Source organism: Laetiporus sulphureus, assembly GCF_001632365.1.
Source record: "Laetiporus sulphureus 93-53 unplaced genomic scaffold LAESUscaffold_35, whole genome shotgun sequence".
NCBI classification, from domain to species: domain Eukaryota; kingdom Fungi; phylum Basidiomycota; class Agaricomycetes; order Polyporales; family Laetiporaceae; genus Laetiporus; species Laetiporus sulphureus.
In genome coordinates, this window is record NW_024468544.1 from 203,366 (window position 1) to 222,144 (window position 18,779).

The following is an 18,779-nucleotide window of genomic DNA, read 5'->3' on the forward strand; positions in this document are numbered from 1 at the left end:
TGAACCTTCGGGGCACCTAGAACTGTCAGTACTTCACGTACCGGTTCGTTCCTTTCTGGACAGCCTAGCGCTGAGGTCAAGTGATGTCTTGGTCACATGCAGAGGTGAAAACGTGAAAATCTGTGACAGTGAGATATATCAATATATGCATGGTCAAGCAGAGGTGAGTGCAATATCACTGAATGTGATGAGAGCCAATCTCAGATGATTAATTGAAGTTGGGGCTCATGTTCAGCATGAGCCAGTCATACACTAAATTGACCTCGTGCAGCAAACTCTTGGCACAGTTTGGATAGTCGCAGGTCATGCATAACTGAAAGGCTGCAGCGTTAACTGTCAGAAGGCAGATCGCGACATGGAATACTCACCTCGTAAGTGGAAAACGATGTGGCCCAGCCTTGCCAGACCAACGCATGAGCATCAGGAGCAGACGATGCAAACACAAGATTATTCAGGTGCTGCAGTAGCAGAATGCAAGCACCGTCAATAAGTTAGACACTGCGAGTGCGAGCAGCGAGGCTGAAGACACCATCGGTGTAGGACATAGCTGCGAAGGACTGAGAAACTGACAGCGGTGTCATGCTATCTAAAGTACACAAGCTCGATGGACTGAGGATGGTCTAGATCTCAGAATGGGGAAGGTGATATGCACCGAGATATTCTGCGATCAGAAAATGCCAGAAACTGCATCTAACTATCGCAAAATCAGATAGTGCATCGCTGCGATCCGGAAAGACAAACACCATGCCGGAACAGTCCAGAGTGGGCAAAGAAGGCTTTATTGACAGCCTGAGAACATGGAACTGTGTAAAGGGGTCAGAAGGTGAACATAAGGTGCAGAAATGATGAGCGAGCCATGAGGAAGCATAGTCGATTATAAGGTGCAGTGTGAGAAGTGGAACACAACTGGTTAGGCAACTCAGAAATGAGCAAGTGCACTAACTGAATGGAAGATAGGGTAACAGACTGACAGACCCTGGCAGGGCCTGATCTCCAGTTCCCTGACTGTATCATATGGAGAGGGAGCAGGAGCAAGCTTTGCGACAGGTTTCAATGGATTGGAAACATAATGTATGATCAGAAACACGTTTCAGCAACTCAGCTGGCTCATTTCCAATCCACTATATAATCTACATTGTACATAGGAAAAACAAGAAAGTTTACTCAAAGTTTCTCCACCCAGCGGCGCTCAGTTCTCATCTCGTCCATGCTAGGGCATCATGCCCGACCACATCTACATCTATTGCGATCATGTTCTACATCTTTGAGATTTTCGACACTGAGAGAGGCAGCACTCTCAGCAGTGGCCTCTAGCTCAACTCAGGTTTCAGCCAGATAAGTCACGTTATCGCATTCTCATATCTCACACTATTGCATTTCACTCGCACGCCACCAGTCATGAGTCTCAAACCAGGATTCCATCCCCATCGAACCCCGTAGCCTCGCTAGTGCCCAGGAGTTCATCGTCAGTGCTCGTTCCAGTTCGAAGATGCCCAGGGGTTCATCGTCAGTGCTCGTTCCAGCCAGAAGCACTCAGAGCTTCATCATCGATGCTTCACCCAGTTCGGAGGCAATTAGAGATTGCTCATTGGTGCTTCACCCAGTTCGGAGGCAGTTAGAGTTTGCTCATCGGCACTTCACCCAGTTCAGAGGCAATTAGGGCCTCATCATCAGTGCTTTATCAGCGCTTTTCAGATATAGCAGGTCCTCGTGCCACAGCTCAGACCTTCAGCCACCACAGTTTGCAAGCCCAGGAGTCACCACTCACAATCCACATCCACACACCCCCACATTCCAGCTTTCGACTGTTTTCCAGTCAGAAGTGTCTCTATAGTCGAGTCCGACACTCACTGATCTGAAAGTCGTGATAATCTGATCTGTTTCAAGCATCACAGCTGAACGACTTATGGTCACCTGTCACTGCGTTATCATCCGAAGTTTCCTGTGACTGTAGCCCAAAGGGACCGTGGATGGATAGAGCCCCAGTTCACCTTCCACCAGTAGAGGTTTGGTTAGGAGTGCTGCTCATGGCCAGGACGTGGTTGAGCATATCATTGAGCACATAGGGAACATCTCCAAGCCAAAGTCCATTTGCCAAAGCCTCCTTCAATAACATCCTTTTCATATGGAGTATATTATAGCAACTCGTGCAGATGTCGATCGATCGAACACCGTCAATAGTATGGACTGCAGGACCATACAGTATAGGTCCATTATTGAATTCAATGGTGTCGCCAACTGATTTACACTCCAGCCTGGCAATTGGCTCACATTCTCGAAGGATCAGGGATAGATCAATCGAAGAAGCACAGACAATTGAAATGAGATGGCTGGGCACTAACGTCGCACAGACCGCACATGGCCGTTCAAATACAGAAGGCAACTGGAGGCCATCATCCCATGCACCATAGAGGCAAAGCTTTGCAGCATTGAAGATGGGCTCAGATGAAAAATGCAGTACAGAATCTGAATGCACAGAGACAGATGAAGCAATTGAGTACTCAGAACAACATTGAGAAGCACTAACAGATGATATCGAAGGTATAGGAATGAATGACGGGAAGTGTCATGCACACAGTAAGCATTGATGAGACAACAGTTTGCTAACAATGTCTTCTATAGACCAAGTATTGCTGCTCAGATGAAGCCCATGCTGTCCTGTGATCTTGGCAAGTGCGGCAAATGACAACCTGTTCACCAAAAAGCATAAAGGGATGTCGACAACAATCAGCTCGGGAATGTCAACAGCGATGCCCCAAGAGAAGTCTACCACCCCAGCAAAAGTATAATGCATTTTAGCCATGAGAAGAACATGTGAAACAGGTGGAAAGCATAGAAGCAGCTGTCCAGACACAGACGAGTCACCAGAATCGACACTGACATTGTGAAGCTCATCGGAAGAAAAGTCGAACACGGAAAGCATAGATGGACAAGACAATGAGCAACAGTGTGAAGTGAAGACAGTACACCACCCTTGCAATGAGTGTTGTTGATGGTTGAGAGTGATGTTGTGAAAACGTGTCAACTTATGAAGTGCGCAAAATGGGAAACATGCGATGAGAAAGGATAATGAAACGTCGACAGCAATTGAACATAATTGTTCATTCCAACCAGATGTGGCTTTGTTCCTATTAAGCTGGCACTGATACAGCACAATGGAGTGCAACACATGCATCGAACATGAACCTAACATGATAGGGAAAGCCTGCACATCTGAGGCTTTTACAGCAGATGATCATCGGGAACCACCATCGATGACAGAACATTTCGTAAATGAGCAATGCAAACATGCAAAGACTGAATCAACAGCCTCAGTGACTGCACTGAGGACAATTTCATACAATGCATTAAAGAGCAAAGTTTCTGTGATCCCTGAATCAGAGTGAACACTAGAAACTTTCTTAAGCGAGCAATGCGAATGCGCAAAGACAAAATAAATAGCCTCAGTGACTGCACTGAGGACGATGTCATACAATGCATTGAGCAAAGTTTTGACAACCCCTGAATCAGAGTGATCAACAAAACGAAATATCGAATATGAAGTAAATGCTCACCTTCACCAAGTCAAATGCACAAGAATGTGCAACAATGCATAAGTGAGTTGTAGAATGCACTGAGTGGTGACAACATCTCAAAAGGCAGTGAGGTGCATTAGACGATGAGTGGGTGAAGGGCAAAACAGCGTTGAAAGGGGGAGGGGCAGCGGACGTTTCCTAACACCCAAAGTAGAGACACATCCACAGATTAGGTAAGAGCGAGATGCTAAACCCCAAAAGGGTGATTTGCCAGCTTAAGGCTTATGTAAGGCTGTCGAGTGTACCATTGCGTCAATGGCCAAATAACTTTCTGTTATTTGGAAAAAATGTGAAGTGACATAACAGATGATTAAGTAGCAAGGGGCAATTGTACTGCTAAGCTCAGCAGAGAACTGACCTCTCTCAGGAGTGGTATATCTATGTCATTAACCATTCACAGGCTTATGCAAGGGATGTCCGGACAGTCTAGCCATATGCATATTCTCGCCATGGAACATTTTTTGAAGTACCTTCAATCTAATTAATCGCTGAAGATCTGAGCTGCAGCTGTACGTGACCCTTTCTTTTGTATCTTCTTACCTGAATGTTTGGGCTGCCCACTCAAAGCGATCATGACATCATGTGATGATCTCTTCAAATGCAATCCATATGCAGATTTACTGCTCTGATCTCATCGTGTATGATATTGTTTTCGAAAGTATCTGAGAAAATGAGAGATGTGTGAAGGGGTTAATAAATGGATGCCTTTCAGCAGATGTCTGCAATGCGTTGCAGACATTTTCAGGCTCATAAATCTGGCTGGACAGGCACCGGATCTTACTGAGCTTGAAAGATATAAACAGACACCCATGTGTCATGCAAATTCAGGGAGGCTGACTCCACCAACTCGCATAACAGTGAACCAACTCGGTCTGCATGCCAAGTCTAACTAGCTACATGAATGTACAATGACAGACCTGCAACAACCACACCACGAAGTACTGTTATATCAATGACAGTTAATGAACAAAATATGGAGAGGAAAGAGAACATCGGGACAACAATGTATGCATGGTACAATGATACAGAGAAGAGGGGGGGACGCGATGCATAGTGGGAGAGACAGAAAAATGGTATTACCATGATGCTTGCTACAATGATGATACAGATTGCACGTGCGATGATGGTGAGGAATGCGGTGAGTATCGTCTCAGATCAGGAATAGCGTGTCTCTTCTGGGGAGTTCAAGAGTGAAAATAGATATCATGCAATGCAATTGGACCAGCACCAGACACAGAGCATGCAAAGGCAGCAACCTAGACTACCATCGAAGCAGCAAAGGAAGCACAGATAGGCTCTATGGCCCGCGGACTAGTGCAGATACTTCTCATTGAGCACGTGCACTTCCTTCATGAGGTATGGGCAGTTGAGACTCCACGTGAGTTCAGCCTGCAGCTTGCACTCTTCATTGCCTGCACGCTGGCATGCCAGCTTAACCTCCCATCTGAGGAGGTTATACGCCAGTCTCATATTAGGCTGGATCTAGACAGAGAGACAACGGGAGTGAACGATCAAGTAGGTGTCAACCAGAGGCAGGTTCAGGTGCTTCATCACATATGCAATCTGCAAATGGCACTAGCGAGTTTCCTATATGGCGCAAATGAACAAATGACATACCGTGACAGTCACACCGCAGCCTGTACGACAATGCACCAGCACCTTCCCTCCATCCTGGCATGCCCTATTGATCCACTCACAAATTGGCTGCAACTGTGGCTGCAGCATGTCGATCCCATCATTGCACATGCCCCGTATGTCGAGCACCTTAATTCAGCCCTCATGCTCCTCAATGAAGAGCAAGCCATGTCCATGCAGGGCCATTGCCAGGGACAAACTGCGCATTTGGGTTCATGCCAGCACAGGCACAGAATGATTCTGAGGCAGACACCTCCAGGTTAGGTGGTGGCATAAGTGCACACTCACTGACAGAGATGACATGTGTGATCCTGAGCGCATGCAGCATGTATGCGTTCGTAGCATGGTTCCTATAATAAAAGACTCACTGACTTCCAAAAGTCGACAGATGAAGATATGCACAAGTTACCAATGTACAAACAGGGTAACACCCGACTCTGGAAGCTCCCATTGAACCTCGGGTCATTGAACCACACCTGATGGTCATGAATCAATAACAGCACAGATGGGTTCAACATTGTGCTTGCACGTGGCCGGCCAACCCCCACAATTCTGTGAGCAACCAAATCCTTGTCGCTCTCCGGCTGGCTCCTTAATGGCTGAACAGTCACGGCCATCAACAGTCCCCAGGAAGTTGATGGTATGGCAAACGAGACCGGCTTCTGAGTAGCTGCAGGATGGTCAGTCACATAGCCGCCTTCAGAAGCTTGATCAATCTCAGCATTGCATCGAATGCATACTTACAGTGATGAGAGCCTATGAAGCCTCGCAGTGGATCTGGAAGTAGTAATTGGACACAAGCACTGTCTTGGCAAATGTGCTCGATATCATGGCATTTGGTGTCTTCAACAATACCTGGATAGCCTGGAGAAGAAGGAAAAAAAAAACAAGAGAAGTTGTTGATATACTGAGTATGACAGCTTTGACAAGACCTACCTCATACTGTGCACCAACATCCCGGTCGCGCTGCAACTGTGAGACCCACATATAATCCTTCTGGTCAAAGGCAATAGCAGCAATCCACTCGAAGCCAGTGTTAATCCGTATCCACTCGTACATCTGCCCAGCCATGTTCTGTTCATCTTCTTCAGTCCAGTCAGTGACTTTTCAATTCTCTCACTCCCTCTCATTCTCCCAGATGTCTAGACCGAAACCCATGTTCACCATATTCATAGCAGCCACAGCCTCTGCATCACCCTCTGCAGTGGCTTGTGCAGCAGCTTGACAGGCAAGATACTGCTTTGTATTCTGCCGCACACGTTTGTACTTGGTGTTGAATGGAACCTCATAGCATTTGTAAGAACTCCTGATGTTGAGGATGTGCTCGTAAGGCATGCCATCAGCTTCGTGTATATGTATTGTCATCTGGCCCTGCTCTTTGTGTGAGATTTGTGAGAAGTAACAAAAAGTGTCATTCACACCTCGAAGAACAGCACTGCAGCTGGCTTCATGAGCACCTTTGTCACCTCATTGTTCTCGTGAACCTTAAATGCTGGGGCTTCCTGGTGCATTGAGATCTCCACCACCATCTTTTTGCAATTGAAGGTGGCAGAGAACCCAAACATCGGACAGCCACTGCCATATATCCATTGTTCTGCAAACGAATGTGGATCAATGCCGCTCACTTTGCGGCAAGTCCTCAGGAACAAATGAGTCGAGAGCGTGTTGTTCGGTAGCTCTCCGCTAATAGCAGACAAGAACACCTTGAGAAGGACACGAGACAATTCGAGGGATGTGCCAGATTTCCCTAGGTGCCGATCGAGGATGTGAAGTATGAGGGGTGATTTAAGGTTGATGAATGCCAGAGTGACTGGGTCTGGAGGCTCAAAGAGCTGTGGCTGGCAAATCGGTGACATGAACCCATTATCGAGCTCGAGCATGCACTCCATGTCCTTCTTCAATCGGAATCGGTACTCATGGTTCCTCATGAGCTTCCAGATGAAAAGTCCTGTGATATACAATCCAAGTCTATTCATTAACCAAGTGTCTGACCACGTCTTTTGCTGAATGTTGATGCCAATCCACTGGCATGCAAGAGCATGGCTCAAACAATGGCGGATCTTGAGGACCTGATCGATCGCATCTTTGCCCTGTAGCAGATCCACAGTGATGAGTGAAAGTGTGGCACTATCAAACCACTGCGTCAGCATCTCGTCGACGAATATGAGCTTGTGCAACCCGAATGGATATGATCTAAACTCGGTAGAATAGAAGCTCATTGCAGATCGCATGAAGGATACAAAAGTACCCAGCAGCGATTCATGACCCGGGAAGTAGAACACATGCATTAGAGGTTGTGAAGTCCCAGACACGTCTTCAGTGGCACTCAAATCAGCTGAAATGGAGTGGACGTGGAATGGCCCTGCAGCAAAAGCGATGTGCTGCACGGAGGTTGATGTGTTCTGAGAAAACATGAAGATCGTCTTGCTCGAGTTGCAAGAATGAGCCACCTGTTCAACAAGCTCTCCACTGCAGACCACAATGGTGGAGTTATCACCTTCCAGCAACTCTCCGTCATCTTCGGGTGCAGACTCCTGTTGCTCAAGATATCTTGGGATGACGAACTCAAAATCCCATGTGCACTTTTTCCACAAATTGTTGATGCAAGGAACCCAGCATCATGCAGCATCGGGAGATGAGGGTGTCGTGTACACATGTGATACACGCTGCCTCAAGGCTTAGCAGGTATAACTACTGATCAGGAGAGAGTACACTCACATATGGATACGCATCCATTGATATGACAAACTGGATGCCATCAACTGGGTTCTGCATGCTGTAGATTATATTGATGTTAATGGGAACAAATTCAGGAACTGGAAGCGTGGCCTGCATGTTCAAGCCTGGCATTTGAGGCTTCAGGATTGCAGCTGTCACGAGAATGAGCAAAGATATGATAATGATGTCAGAGACACCGCACCTTCACTCACAAGCACAGCGACAGCATGTCCTGACTGCCTCAAAGACACCTCATTTGGTATCACGATGAAGAGTTCACCCTCTTTGCCCTCTACAGTGCTGAATACACCTTCCTCTTGAGCTCATGATGAAGATGGACATTCTGTGGGTTCGATACATTGAGGCTTGCCAGAGGATCGTGATACATAAAGTCTGCTGGATGGGAGGTGACGATAATGGAGTGGATCGCTGAGGGGAACGATGATGAGTAATGCAATGACATTTAGGGTCGAGAACATACTGCATTGTTTGAATGCAGATGGAGAGTCTTGAGATCCTTATTGTTCTCACCACTGTGATCTCCGTATATCCCTGTAGCAGGAATAAGAATGCCGGCATGGCAAATCTGACAGTGTAACCGCACCCAGATGCTTCCTAAGAAGTCAATCTCAAGGATGACCTTTTGATGACTAGTAAAGATGAGAAGTGGCATCAATACCAGATGTCAACGGGTGAGATTAATGAGAGGACGTATATGGAGAAACCTCTGTGAATGTGTTCCCTCTGTATGGCAGGTCGAATTGAAGGTGAGTGTATTGGTTGAGAGGAGTGGCCGGTCATTGCACTCGACGTGCTCGACCGAGATCAAGAAGTGGTGATTACATAATAGAACACTGAACTCGTAAGTGCCGACCGTATGGTCTTCATGTCAAATTGTGAATCTTGCAATCTCATCACAAATCTCCTCCTTCGACACAAATTTGCATAGCATACAAGATGCCCACCAAATCCATATTCCAAGAGCCTGGTGTACGACACTTCCAGCTCATTCACCGGTCACAACGAGACTCCCTAATACATGACCCGGAGGTGAGCCAACATGTTCTAAAGGCATTTGAGCGGGGCAATGTTGTCAAGGTTCAGCATAATGACTCTATGCACATTCTGTGATTTACGGGTGAATTAGTTAGGGAAAGTCGAGAGCAGAGCTCGAGCAAATTCTATCTCCCTCAGATCTGACTCATGATACTGAGCGCAAAAATATTGGAGAGGCTGCGCTATACAGTGTCTATTACGATGACACTGTATACAATTATATGCAGCATTTGTGCCCAGTCGGTATGCAAGAGGATGGCTTCGATAGCATACTCATAGAAGCCCCATCAAAAGCCAAGGAAAAAGCTAAAGAGCCAATCACATTGATCGACTTGCCTCCTGAGGTACTGCCCTCGACGTCCGAGGTCCCCTGCAACTATGAAGTGGAAGAGAGCATTCCATTGTCAATAGCCAGTTTAACCCCGAGCTCGATCCTCACCTGTGTCAGGTGCTACAGGCACTCAAGGACGACGCATTTGTGGACGATGACCTCGATGATGATTTCTTCAGAGAACTCGTGGCAGATGGAAAGCTAGCCTCAGATGGACATCTTGAGTTCGAGTTCAGGGATGAAGGTATCGAAGATGGCCATGATGAAGCGGATGCACGAGATGAGGCCAATAGTGATCTCGACGATGCTGAAAGAACAGGATGGGAAGCGCGCTTCACACAGTTCAAGCAAGCTTAGAAGAATGGCCTACGCAGTGCTGGCTCTGACATGGATGCATCTTCAAAAGGCGGTGACACTATTGGGGCACTTCCTCAGATATCTGTCATCGGAGGCAAGAAACGGCAAAAAGGCACTTCTGATGCATCTGGATATAGCATGAGCAGCTTGTCCATGTTCCGTAATGAAGGTCTTACGCTGATAGATGAGCAATTCGATAACGTAAGCTCATCTTGAGATCTACAGCCTCGATATGTTCGTCTATCCAAGCGGGATCGTCCTAGATACAAAGAGAATACAATTCGGAAGAGAATGAAGAAACCCATACCCTTTTCGACGATTCCGATGAAGCATCCGAGTTGATCACCTCTCGCGAAGATTTCGATGCAATGATGAATGAGTTCCTCGAGAACTACGAGATCTTCGGTGGAAAAATGTGTCCCGCTCTAGCTGGCGAAACCGGCACAGAGAAACTCGATATGATCTGAAAGCACTGGGTGGAGTCCGCTTGCGTGAGGAAAATGAGGAAGATGAAGAAGATGATATCTTAATGCCACATGATATTGATGAAAAGAAGGACCAATGGGACTGTGAAACAATTCTATGTATGTTTAAGTGCCGGCTCACCACTGCTCTTCCTGGACTAATCTCCCTCAAAGCTACGTATAGTAATTTGGAGAATCATCCTCGGCTAATCAGAGCTCGTCAAGACAGACCTGTCCCAAAAATACCATCACCCAAAAACAGGTCTGCCTTTGATGGAAGATAGTAAATACGCGCCTCGTTGTAGGACTGACTGTTCCGATTCGCTGGAGTCTGACTCAGATGATGATATACAGTGTAAGTATTGCTTTCTTGTGCAAGTTGCTGCTACTCACTCTGTTTACAGCTCAACGTGTGACCATCTCACAACCTAAGAATGAGTCAAAAGAAGACAAACAGACCCAAAAGCAAGCCATCAAAGCAGAGCGACAGCTGCGGCGTACGGATAAGAAGGCGATGAAGGAGCAGTTTTCGACTGAGGTTAAGCGGCAAAATCGGGTCCTCTTGAATAAGAAAAATAAATGATGGAAGCTGTGAAGTAGATGTATGTAGTGAGCATCACAGGCGGGTCTGTAGTACATGGCACGTAATGTACAGAATGTGTAAAATATGATGTACTGGCTAATTGTACACAATTGGCAGTATTTGGAAGGTCCGTACAATGTTATGAACTGATGACAGCCTGAATATATCAAATACAGCCACACGGCAAGATACAAACCCCTCAGAGTCACCAGTCAGGCCAAAGACCCAGGAGAGTGTTGCTCTCGTCTTCAGGAGCATCATATTGTTTCATCCACCGGTCAGGCACCTATGTTGCATATCAGACCATAAAGCATTTCCAGTACACTGCCAAATGTACCAAAGGGAAGTAATGCTCCATAGCGCTCAGGAAGTGCTGCCTATACTGTCTTGGGCTGATGATTGTCAGCTCCCCTCTGTTGGCTCTGCCCAGGAAAGCAGAGTCTTTCACCCAGCTTTCCAGTTTCTTGTCCCACATGTAGGTTCTGATGTAGTCTATGATCTGTGATTAATTTGAAAAAAGGGACAGCGAAATAATAGTAACATATCAACGATTCTTACTACAAGCTCATTCTTGAGACTGTCAACACCGACCACCAGGGAGTAGTCCATGGTGTTGATCTCAGCCAGGAACTTGCTGTCATTGAAAAGAGCACCCCGTAAATTTCGCTTTGAATGTTCACGCAAGTAAAAGGGTGCCAAATGTGCAGCTTCAGGAGAATGACACATCAAAAACAATATACGTATTTCAACATAGCGGATACGCACTTTCCACCAGGTTCTCATCCAGAAGTACTTCATTTTCTCGACCAGTACACTGTATGTGACAATTCCAGATTGATCCTTTCAAGTCATAGATCTGAAACGTCACTTGAGCACTGTACTGTCCTAGATTTGTACCGTAGGATGTACTTTAGAGAAACGGTGATCGTAGAAGAGGTTCTCCATTACGAGCAAGTTTATCTGCATTGCCTTTCCTCTGCTTGGCCCTGAGTGCTTATGGGATGTCCTAAAGGTCAGCTTGAAACATTCGAAAATGTTTGTGAGGAGTGTAGGGTGCTGCATGCTCCATCAGCTTGTGATCTACTAAAGTGCATTCTCATACCATACATTGACAACCACCGCAGATGACATGTAGTCAAAATAAGCTGGCACAAAGGTCTCCATTGCCTGTAATTCTGCTCTTGAAAGCTCTTTGGCAATGAAGCGATCGTCTTATGCTGCATTAGCTAGACTGGAATGTACGTGTATACGTATTGTGGAACCTACCAAGGGTCTTCAGAAATGCAGATCCCGATTTCCCTTCGCTGGCATTCCATTTGACACATTGAGCACGTGACTCAACCATACTCCATTCACAATCATACGTACGATGGAGCACATCGAAACTGCTCAGGATAGAGGACGGTACAAGCGATCGTCAATCCTCCACTCTCAAAGGTTGCCAAGAGAATTAGCCAATGTCTCATATGCGATCAGGACAGGCGCTCACATATAGCCCATGGCTGCTTCGACAAGGGAACCCGTAGCTCTTCCATGGGATCATAAGTCTCAGGACTATCTACATTCATGACTCCCCATGTGGAGGTTGATTCAGCAACTGATCTGTCATCAGGCATGAATGCTTCACCACCATCTGTCAACTTCAGCTCTCTCGTTTGGCGCTTCACAGCATGTGACTTCACCAACATATCTCAGTATTGTGGGGAACTGCAGCTGAGCATTAATGACTGAACGTCCGAAGACCATGGTGAGAGAGGGTGGTGATACTTACTTCAGAGCGAGAGCAATTATCGATGTAGGCTCGTCAGTTCATACTACCATTGATGAGTCACAAAAAATGTGCTCGGGATCTGCTAACAGATCGTCGGCGTCTACATCTGCACAGATGTGAGACTGTGGGAGTTGCTGAGGTCAGAAGCCAGAGAGTCTTCAGAATAGAATAACGTTCAGTATTGGTCGATCCAACATTGAGTTCAGGAGTTATAGGGGCCATCAGTATCAGTGCATGGTTCATTGCCATCAACATCGGGGAGCTGGGTGTTGAGATAGTAGGCACAAGTGTCTGTAGGGGTTCTCCATTTATAGAAATAGACCGCTCTTCTCCCTGTGGCTGTGCATCTTCAACGACTTTGGCAATGACCTTCTGAGGAGGCACATTCATAGGCTGACTATATTGTCCTGAGTCAAATGTCTCCGATGAATGACTTGCTTCCATCTGATTCTGTCTGGGTGACTTTCCCATCTCGTCATCACCATCCCCTTCATTGTCAGCTTCGCTAGAGTTTGAGCTCTCTGATTCATCTTGAATCGCATCTTTGATGCTATCAAGAACCTCCACCTTTGCACAGGCTGATGCAACAGAATGGGGTCACCATTCATGAATGACACTGTACCCATGACCAGCCCACTCAGTATCCTTGCTGATTCGCTTGAAGTGCTTGGCAATATTGGAGACCTTGCTTCCCAGCCCTGGTGACTTCTTGACAGTGGGCTCCTGCGAAGCGTGATGAGGTTGCCTTCTCTGTACCAGTGGGATGATTCATTGCCTTCCCCCTCCTGTTTGCAAGGGAATTCAACCTACTGAGCGGTGGTGAGTTCTTGTCAATCTTCGCCGCATCAGCATTGAATGAAAGACCGCAGAGCACTTGTCAAGAGATGCACACCGCGATGTTGTACGAGACTCGAATGGAATTGCAGGTAGAGGTAGCCGAGCACTGTATGGCATTGGGCAAAGCATACATCTTGCATGTGTGAGATATCTGGGCATGTCGTTTATGGCATAGCTCAACTCAAAGTCAGAAATAGACAATTTTCTGTTGATCATTCGTTAACGAGACTTGTTCTGCACTGGGGGGCGGAAGGTCAGCAGAAGTCTCCTGTTCACTTTCACAAACAAGAGCAGCAGGTGGAAGGGCCATTTTTGTCAGCTCTTCAACACCCTGAGTGGGGAGATAGTCCTGATACTTCTTCACAAGTTTAGCGACACTTGGATAATTTGTCAGACATCTCGGCAACTGAGAGGTACGTTGCAATGTGTGCGTGATATCTGGGACATTGTGATCAACCTATAGGTCAGATATCAGTAAGATGCTCATTACATCATAAGCTAAGTTGCAGTATCTGAGGAGACACTGAAAGTTCGATAGAAACTTGCTCTGCGCATGTTGCACCGATCGTAGAGTCGCTGTCTACGTCAGATCTCAGGGAAGGCTCCAATTCTGTGCAACTAGCCATGGGCAGCTGATCGCCAATGGTCGATGGGGCCATTTCAGTGAGAGCACTCTGCTCGGTCTTGTCCATGACCGATTCTGATTCCACAGCATCAGAAGTGGATGACGTCGACATGAGAGAACCTCCTGTAAGCTGTCTCTTAATGACGCGACCATAGTCCTCGGCTTCTGAAATGTTGTGTGCGTTCTCGAGCGAAAGTGCTCGAATCTCCTAGGGAACATAGCATGAACAGAGCCAAACACGGAAGATTTGTGGCTGTTGCGATCGAGTAACTGCGTCACCTTCAGTTTTGGCAGCTTATCGAAGTCCTGCTGCCATGCAACCATCTTATTCTGCCAATAGGCTCTGATTTGATTGAGAGCAAGAGTATCTGTGGTAGCAGTCTCACTGTAGATTGTATTGATCAGCCTGGCAATATCTGCCTTCTTCCACTCACCTCTGATGATGAGCTGGTTGATCTCTATAATGAGTTTTGCATCCGCCTCCTCATCACCAGTAGCTGCATCGATGTTGATCAGTTTGAGATTGTCGATGAGCGCAGTGTACCACATGTTGTTCCTTGTATGCAAGCGCTCGAAATCGCTGTTCTTGATTTCAAGCTGCATTTCTGGTCATACTAGTACATGCATAGGAGGATATACGACCTCATGCAGGACCACAGGATCTGCTTGGAAGTGTATCATCATCTGCTGAATGGCAAAGCATCTGATATGATGCTGGTAAATGTTGTGTTGACAGCCCACACCTGGAACAAGCTGCACATCTGCAGGATAAAAGTGGAGCTCAAGAAACTTGGTGAAAGAGTATCTCTGTATACCTCTGGAGACAGCGGAATGAATGGTGTGGCCTGTTCACAGATAGAACAGATACTCCAGGTAATGATCGTGTCAGGAGGCAGCGAACGTTGGTTGATCTGCCCATCCCACTGCTCAACTGTGACTAGAAGACGACTCTCATTATGCACATAGACAGTGTGATGCTGAGCCAGGGGTTGATTGCATGCCTTGTTCTCACAGATTGCCTTTGCGTCCATGAGCTGCGCAAAGGCATCTCTTGCCACCTGCTCGATGTAGTGGCCGATGAGTGCAGTCATTTTCACCATAGAACGTGATGTATCTTAGATGAGGAGGAAAGCAAGCAGGATGCAACCCGCTTTCTGTCATGGGAAGGGTGATTTCCCACAAACTTATGCACTGGTACTTCTCCACGTTAAAGTCATCCCTATTCTTGCGCAGATACCATTCCCACACTCGGCAGTACTCGGAATGTTGCCACTTCAGATAATTCAGGCGACTTTCAAGTCTGATGTCCTCAACAGTGACCATTTTGACTGGCAGCTCCTCTGAGGGTGTTTGGGGAAGCGATAGTGCTGCAGTGTGTGGCAATGCAAGGAGGGATTCAAAGTATCTGGTGTGTTCAGCAGGAGTTGAGCCATCGTCACTGGAAATGGGCATGTCGAGTACCTCTGAGAGCGGAAGAGACTCTATCTGCGCCGCAACATCATCCATGTCAGGTGTGACCGTGGGCATGATGCTCTGCTGTGTAATGGTTGCCTCCTGCTGATGCTTCGAAGAACCCCACTCTTCTCTACAGATCACCTCATCCTCCCATTCCTGCTTAATTTGCGTGAGCTCATCATCGAGTTCCTTCATGCAGCTGATAGGATATGGGGGTGGGTAATGAAGGATAGCCGAGACAGAGAGGAAAGTCTTCCGATATGGTTCAATCGACTCCTGAATGTGCCGCGACAAGTGCACTTCTTCTGCATCTTCATCTGGAAGATCATCCACGTTGTCACTTGCAGGAAGTCATTGTGGAGTTGCATCAACAATTGCTTGGAACAGTGTCTTCTGCATCAGTAGCAGTCAATTGAGATGGCATCGACACATCCGATTCGAGAGCTGATAAGTTAGCTGATGACTGAACAGGAGGGGTAGCTTCAGGCGTCAGCACCGGCAAGGTGATGACGCAATCCTTCCACAAATGAGGTTCGAGCTGAAGGTTGCACACGATGAATGCGAGGAAGTGCGTCACTTTCTTTTCACGTGCTGAAGGGTATCTATATCACCACCACGGAGCATGATCGTACAGCCCATCTCCAGGTTACATCCCCCCAAGTGCATGTATGTCTTGCGATGACCAGGAATGAGTGGATGGTTGAACATCTGGATGCGAAATCCTGTGCAGTGTCCGAGGTGCAGCTCCAACGCAAGCTTGTCCATGGATGAGAAGACATCTCCTTGTGTCATCCGAGCAACAAAGGCGATGGCGGATGGCTTAACGATCCTCACGACGGCAATCTTGTGTTTTGCGAGAGCATCGAGAGCCAGCCCGGAGACAGACTTCTCTGCCAGAACGACGTGTGGCCGCAGAGCTGAAATACGAGTAGCCAAGTTGTTTAGGTAGTCCTTCTCCTGCTGCAAGATCTGGCCGAAGTGCATATATTGCCCCTCCACTCGATGGAACTCCATGGAAAATGTGACTGGCATGACATGAGGATTACGCTGCATCTGCATTATCTGCTTAGACGTGATGTTCTTGGTGATGACAGTGCCATCCACATACTCAGAATCCTTTGACACGCCTCTGGGGATCTTTTGATCTTAACATATCAATGGACATCCATGTCGGCGCCCTGCCTCTGGGGGTGGGCAGTGAATGTTGACTCGCAAGCGATGCGCATGCTGAGTTTCAAAAGCATCTCCTCCCGATCGTCAATATTGGGAATGTCCTCAGCTAACAGCATCTGCCGAAGCATGATCCTCAGGTGAAACATAGTGATCAAGTTCAATTCCTGTGCGTATCTGGGAAAATGTATCATTCAATAATTATTCCATAGAGGTTGATATCACTTACGTGATGCTTTCTGTCCATGTACGACAGCCGGGGTGCCCTGTCAAGTGCTCTCTAATACCACTCTGTACGTGACTGCAGATGAACGGACTCTATGCTTCGAGATCTATGTATGAATTGAACCATGACCGGAGCATGCCTGAACTCTCAAACGGATGCCCTTGATCAGGTGAGGTAACAGGGAATTGCATGGAACTCATCGACCCAATGGCAGAGATCGGCACTGTGACAGGAAAGTCGATAGGTGTTTTGGTCCCAGGAGCAGTTGGGGAATTCTCGCTCGTGAACTTATCAGGGAAGGCCACTGAGTCTTGGACTTCTTCGGTCAATGCCCTGCGAAATGGAACTGGATTTTCACGACCGAGACGATCTCTGTGAATTTCATCAAGAAATGTAGAGAGGGGCGACGCAAGAGCACTGTCATCAGAATCAGGATATATCTTCGTTTTCACTACGGAAAACAGGTTGAATGGCTCATCTGTGCACCTGAAGAGCTGTGAGGCCGTGAATGGCAACTGCAGATGATAAGAATGGACAAACAACAAAGCCTCTCCCAGCTGGTGAGCAGCGAAGGGAGAGGTCATACTGGAGTTTATTGAGCGCCTATCGTCGTCGTCTACTTTGGTCAACTTCTCTAGGCAGAGGTTGCACACCCGCACCATGCCATTATGGCCAAAACGAGCACCCTTGATGATATTGGAAGCACATCGAGAGCAGAAGATTTGCCCTACACAAGCATGAGAATATATGCATGGCATGTAGTATGGCATGTAACTTACTGCTTATGCGACAGTGATGCTTCCTCCGCCAAGCAGCGAACATGCTCTTGCAATTGTAGCACTCTGTGCATAGCTCATCATTCATCCAGTAGTCTCGAGACAATTCTACAAGCATCTGAGTAAACCAATTGGCGGTCTGCCCACACAGCCAAACTCACCTTCTCCTCGGATCCTTCGGATCACTTTGGATACTGACGCAGACCTCCAGATGCTACCTGTAGTTCTGATGCTCCTGGCATCGCTGTCTTGTATAGGAAAACCTGGGATAGCAGTACCATACACTCCACCGTCCGGGGTGTCAGGCAAGTCGAAAGAGCCATTTCGCGATGGAGGTCGATCCAGTTATGTGATGTATGACAGAGTGTCTGAGACCAAAGAAGGGGCAGGATTGGAGGCTGCAACACTGAACAGGCTGTGACGATTGACAGAGGACCCGCTTGACTGGTTTGAAGCGTGGTTCGAGATGAATGGTCATTTTGAAACGGCGGTTTGGACATGGTTCTGAGGAGTATGATGTATGTTTTCAGTGACAGCAGATGCAGCTGCAGAAGAGAGAGGAGCAGCAAGAGTGTTCTCAACTTTGGAGAACAGCGAGGTGACAAGAGCGTACGAAGACTGGTCATGTTCATCTTCTTCATGCTCGTGATATCATCTACTGTCTTCGCATTGCTTCGCGATCTCGATAATGGTTCATTGAAAGAGAGTACGTGTGCAGAGTTGGCATCTGACTCCATCACCTCCAGCAGCTGGGTATTTACAAGAACGAAGAAGGAGACATGGATGTAGCAGGAAGAGCCGAGGGGTGTCGCAGAATCAGACGTGACCGTGTTACTTATGTAAGCCGTGGATCTCCTGGCCACAACTCTGACGAAGCAACTATGCCTGTGAAATAAAATACCCAAAAGATCACGTCGGTGCAAGAAATCGTTGTGCTCGGTGGATAATCGTCGTGTACCCTGATTTATAGTTAGGCCAAGGCTGAAGTGGCACAGAACAGGTGGCTCGAACACATATGAATGAATTACGCCATTCATTGTCTTCTCCTCGCAGGATCTCCCGAGTCCAAACTCACGACACTTGCAGCGTTATAAGCGAGGGCTGCACAGCACATTCTCAGACGAGAGCGGGATACTCGAAGGTGGATCAATGTCGATCACTTTCTCATGCCCCGAGATCTGATCGCATCGCATGAACGCT

The 18,779-nt window shown here is 47.2% G+C and overlaps 5 protein-coding genes across 5 annotated transcripts; 1 reads left to right on the forward strand and 4 right to left on the reverse strand.

Annotated features, from left to right (window-relative positions):
* Window positions 1-4,889: 4,889 nt before the first annotated feature.
* LAESUDRAFT_786392 (uncharacterized protein) lies at window positions 4,890-5,882 on the reverse strand. The gene is made up of 3 exons (XM_040913890.1): window positions 5,613-5,882; window positions 5,193-5,560; window positions 4,890-5,138 (listed from the first exon to the last, which is right to left on the reverse strand). The coding sequence occupies exons 1-2, from the start codon at window positions 5,825-5,827 to the stop codon at window positions 5,362-5,364; spliced, it is 414 nt and encodes a 137-aa protein (XP_040761809.1). The 5' UTR covers window positions 5,828-5,882; the 3' UTR covers window positions 4,890-5,138; window positions 5,193-5,361.
* LAESUDRAFT_658366 (uncharacterized protein) lies at window positions 5,163-5,345 on the reverse strand (the record flags this gene model as incomplete). The annotated part of the gene is made up of 1 exon (XM_040904748.1): window positions 5,163-5,345. A coding segment is annotated over one exon (183 nt), but the record flags the coding sequence as incomplete, so codon positions are not given.
* An 84-nt stretch (window positions 5,883-5,966) lies between the features above and the next one.
* LAESUDRAFT_738029 (zincin) lies at window positions 5,967-8,060 on the reverse strand (the record flags this gene model as incomplete). The annotated part of the gene is made up of 5 exons (XM_040910839.1): window positions 5,967-6,074; window positions 6,147-6,313; window positions 6,359-6,581; window positions 6,632-7,792; window positions 7,929-8,060. The coding sequence occupies 5 exons, from the start codon at window positions 8,058-8,060 to the stop codon at window positions 5,967-5,969; spliced, it is 1,791 nt and encodes a 596-aa protein (XP_040761811.1).
* An 825-nt stretch (window positions 8,061-8,885) lies between these two features.
* LAESUDRAFT_738030 (uncharacterized protein) lies at window positions 8,886-10,719 on the forward strand (the record flags this gene model as incomplete). The annotated part of the gene is made up of 9 exons (XM_040910840.1): window positions 8,886-9,026; window positions 9,080-9,367; window positions 9,400-9,656; window positions 9,690-9,873; window positions 9,936-10,089; window positions 10,143-10,256; window positions 10,311-10,398; window positions 10,421-10,491; window positions 10,541-10,719. 9 exons carry the CDS (start codon window positions 8,886-8,888, stop codon window positions 10,717-10,719), a joined length of 1,476 nt encoding a protein of 491 aa, XP_040761812.1.
* A 205-nt stretch (window positions 10,720-10,924) lies between these two features.
* On the reverse strand, window positions 10,925-18,316 carry LAESUDRAFT_738031 (uncharacterized protein; the record flags this gene model as incomplete). Its single annotated transcript, XM_040910841.1, is given in 31 exon segments — window positions 10,925-11,005; window positions 11,057-11,218; window positions 11,278-11,426; window positions 11,485-11,575; window positions 11,629-11,775; window positions 11,827-11,930; window positions 11,986-12,104; window positions 12,199-12,395; window positions 12,535-12,624; window positions 12,686-12,897; window positions 12,925-13,068; window positions 13,108-13,213; window positions 13,355-13,532; window positions 13,552-13,784; window positions 13,852-14,160; window positions 14,181-14,549; window positions 14,574-14,767; window positions 14,806-15,000; window positions 15,050-15,724; window positions 15,780-15,998; window positions 16,019-16,544; window positions 16,571-16,754; window positions 16,807-16,878; window positions 16,927-17,149; window positions 17,171-17,318; window positions 17,340-17,530; window positions 17,583-17,687; window positions 17,741-17,823; window positions 17,941-18,023; window positions 18,066-18,221; window positions 18,290-18,316. 31 exon segments carry the CDS (start codon window positions 18,314-18,316, stop codon window positions 10,925-10,927), a joined length of 5,772 nt encoding a protein of 1,923 aa, XP_040761813.1.
* Between the last annotated feature and the right edge of the window lie 463 nt (window positions 18,317-18,779).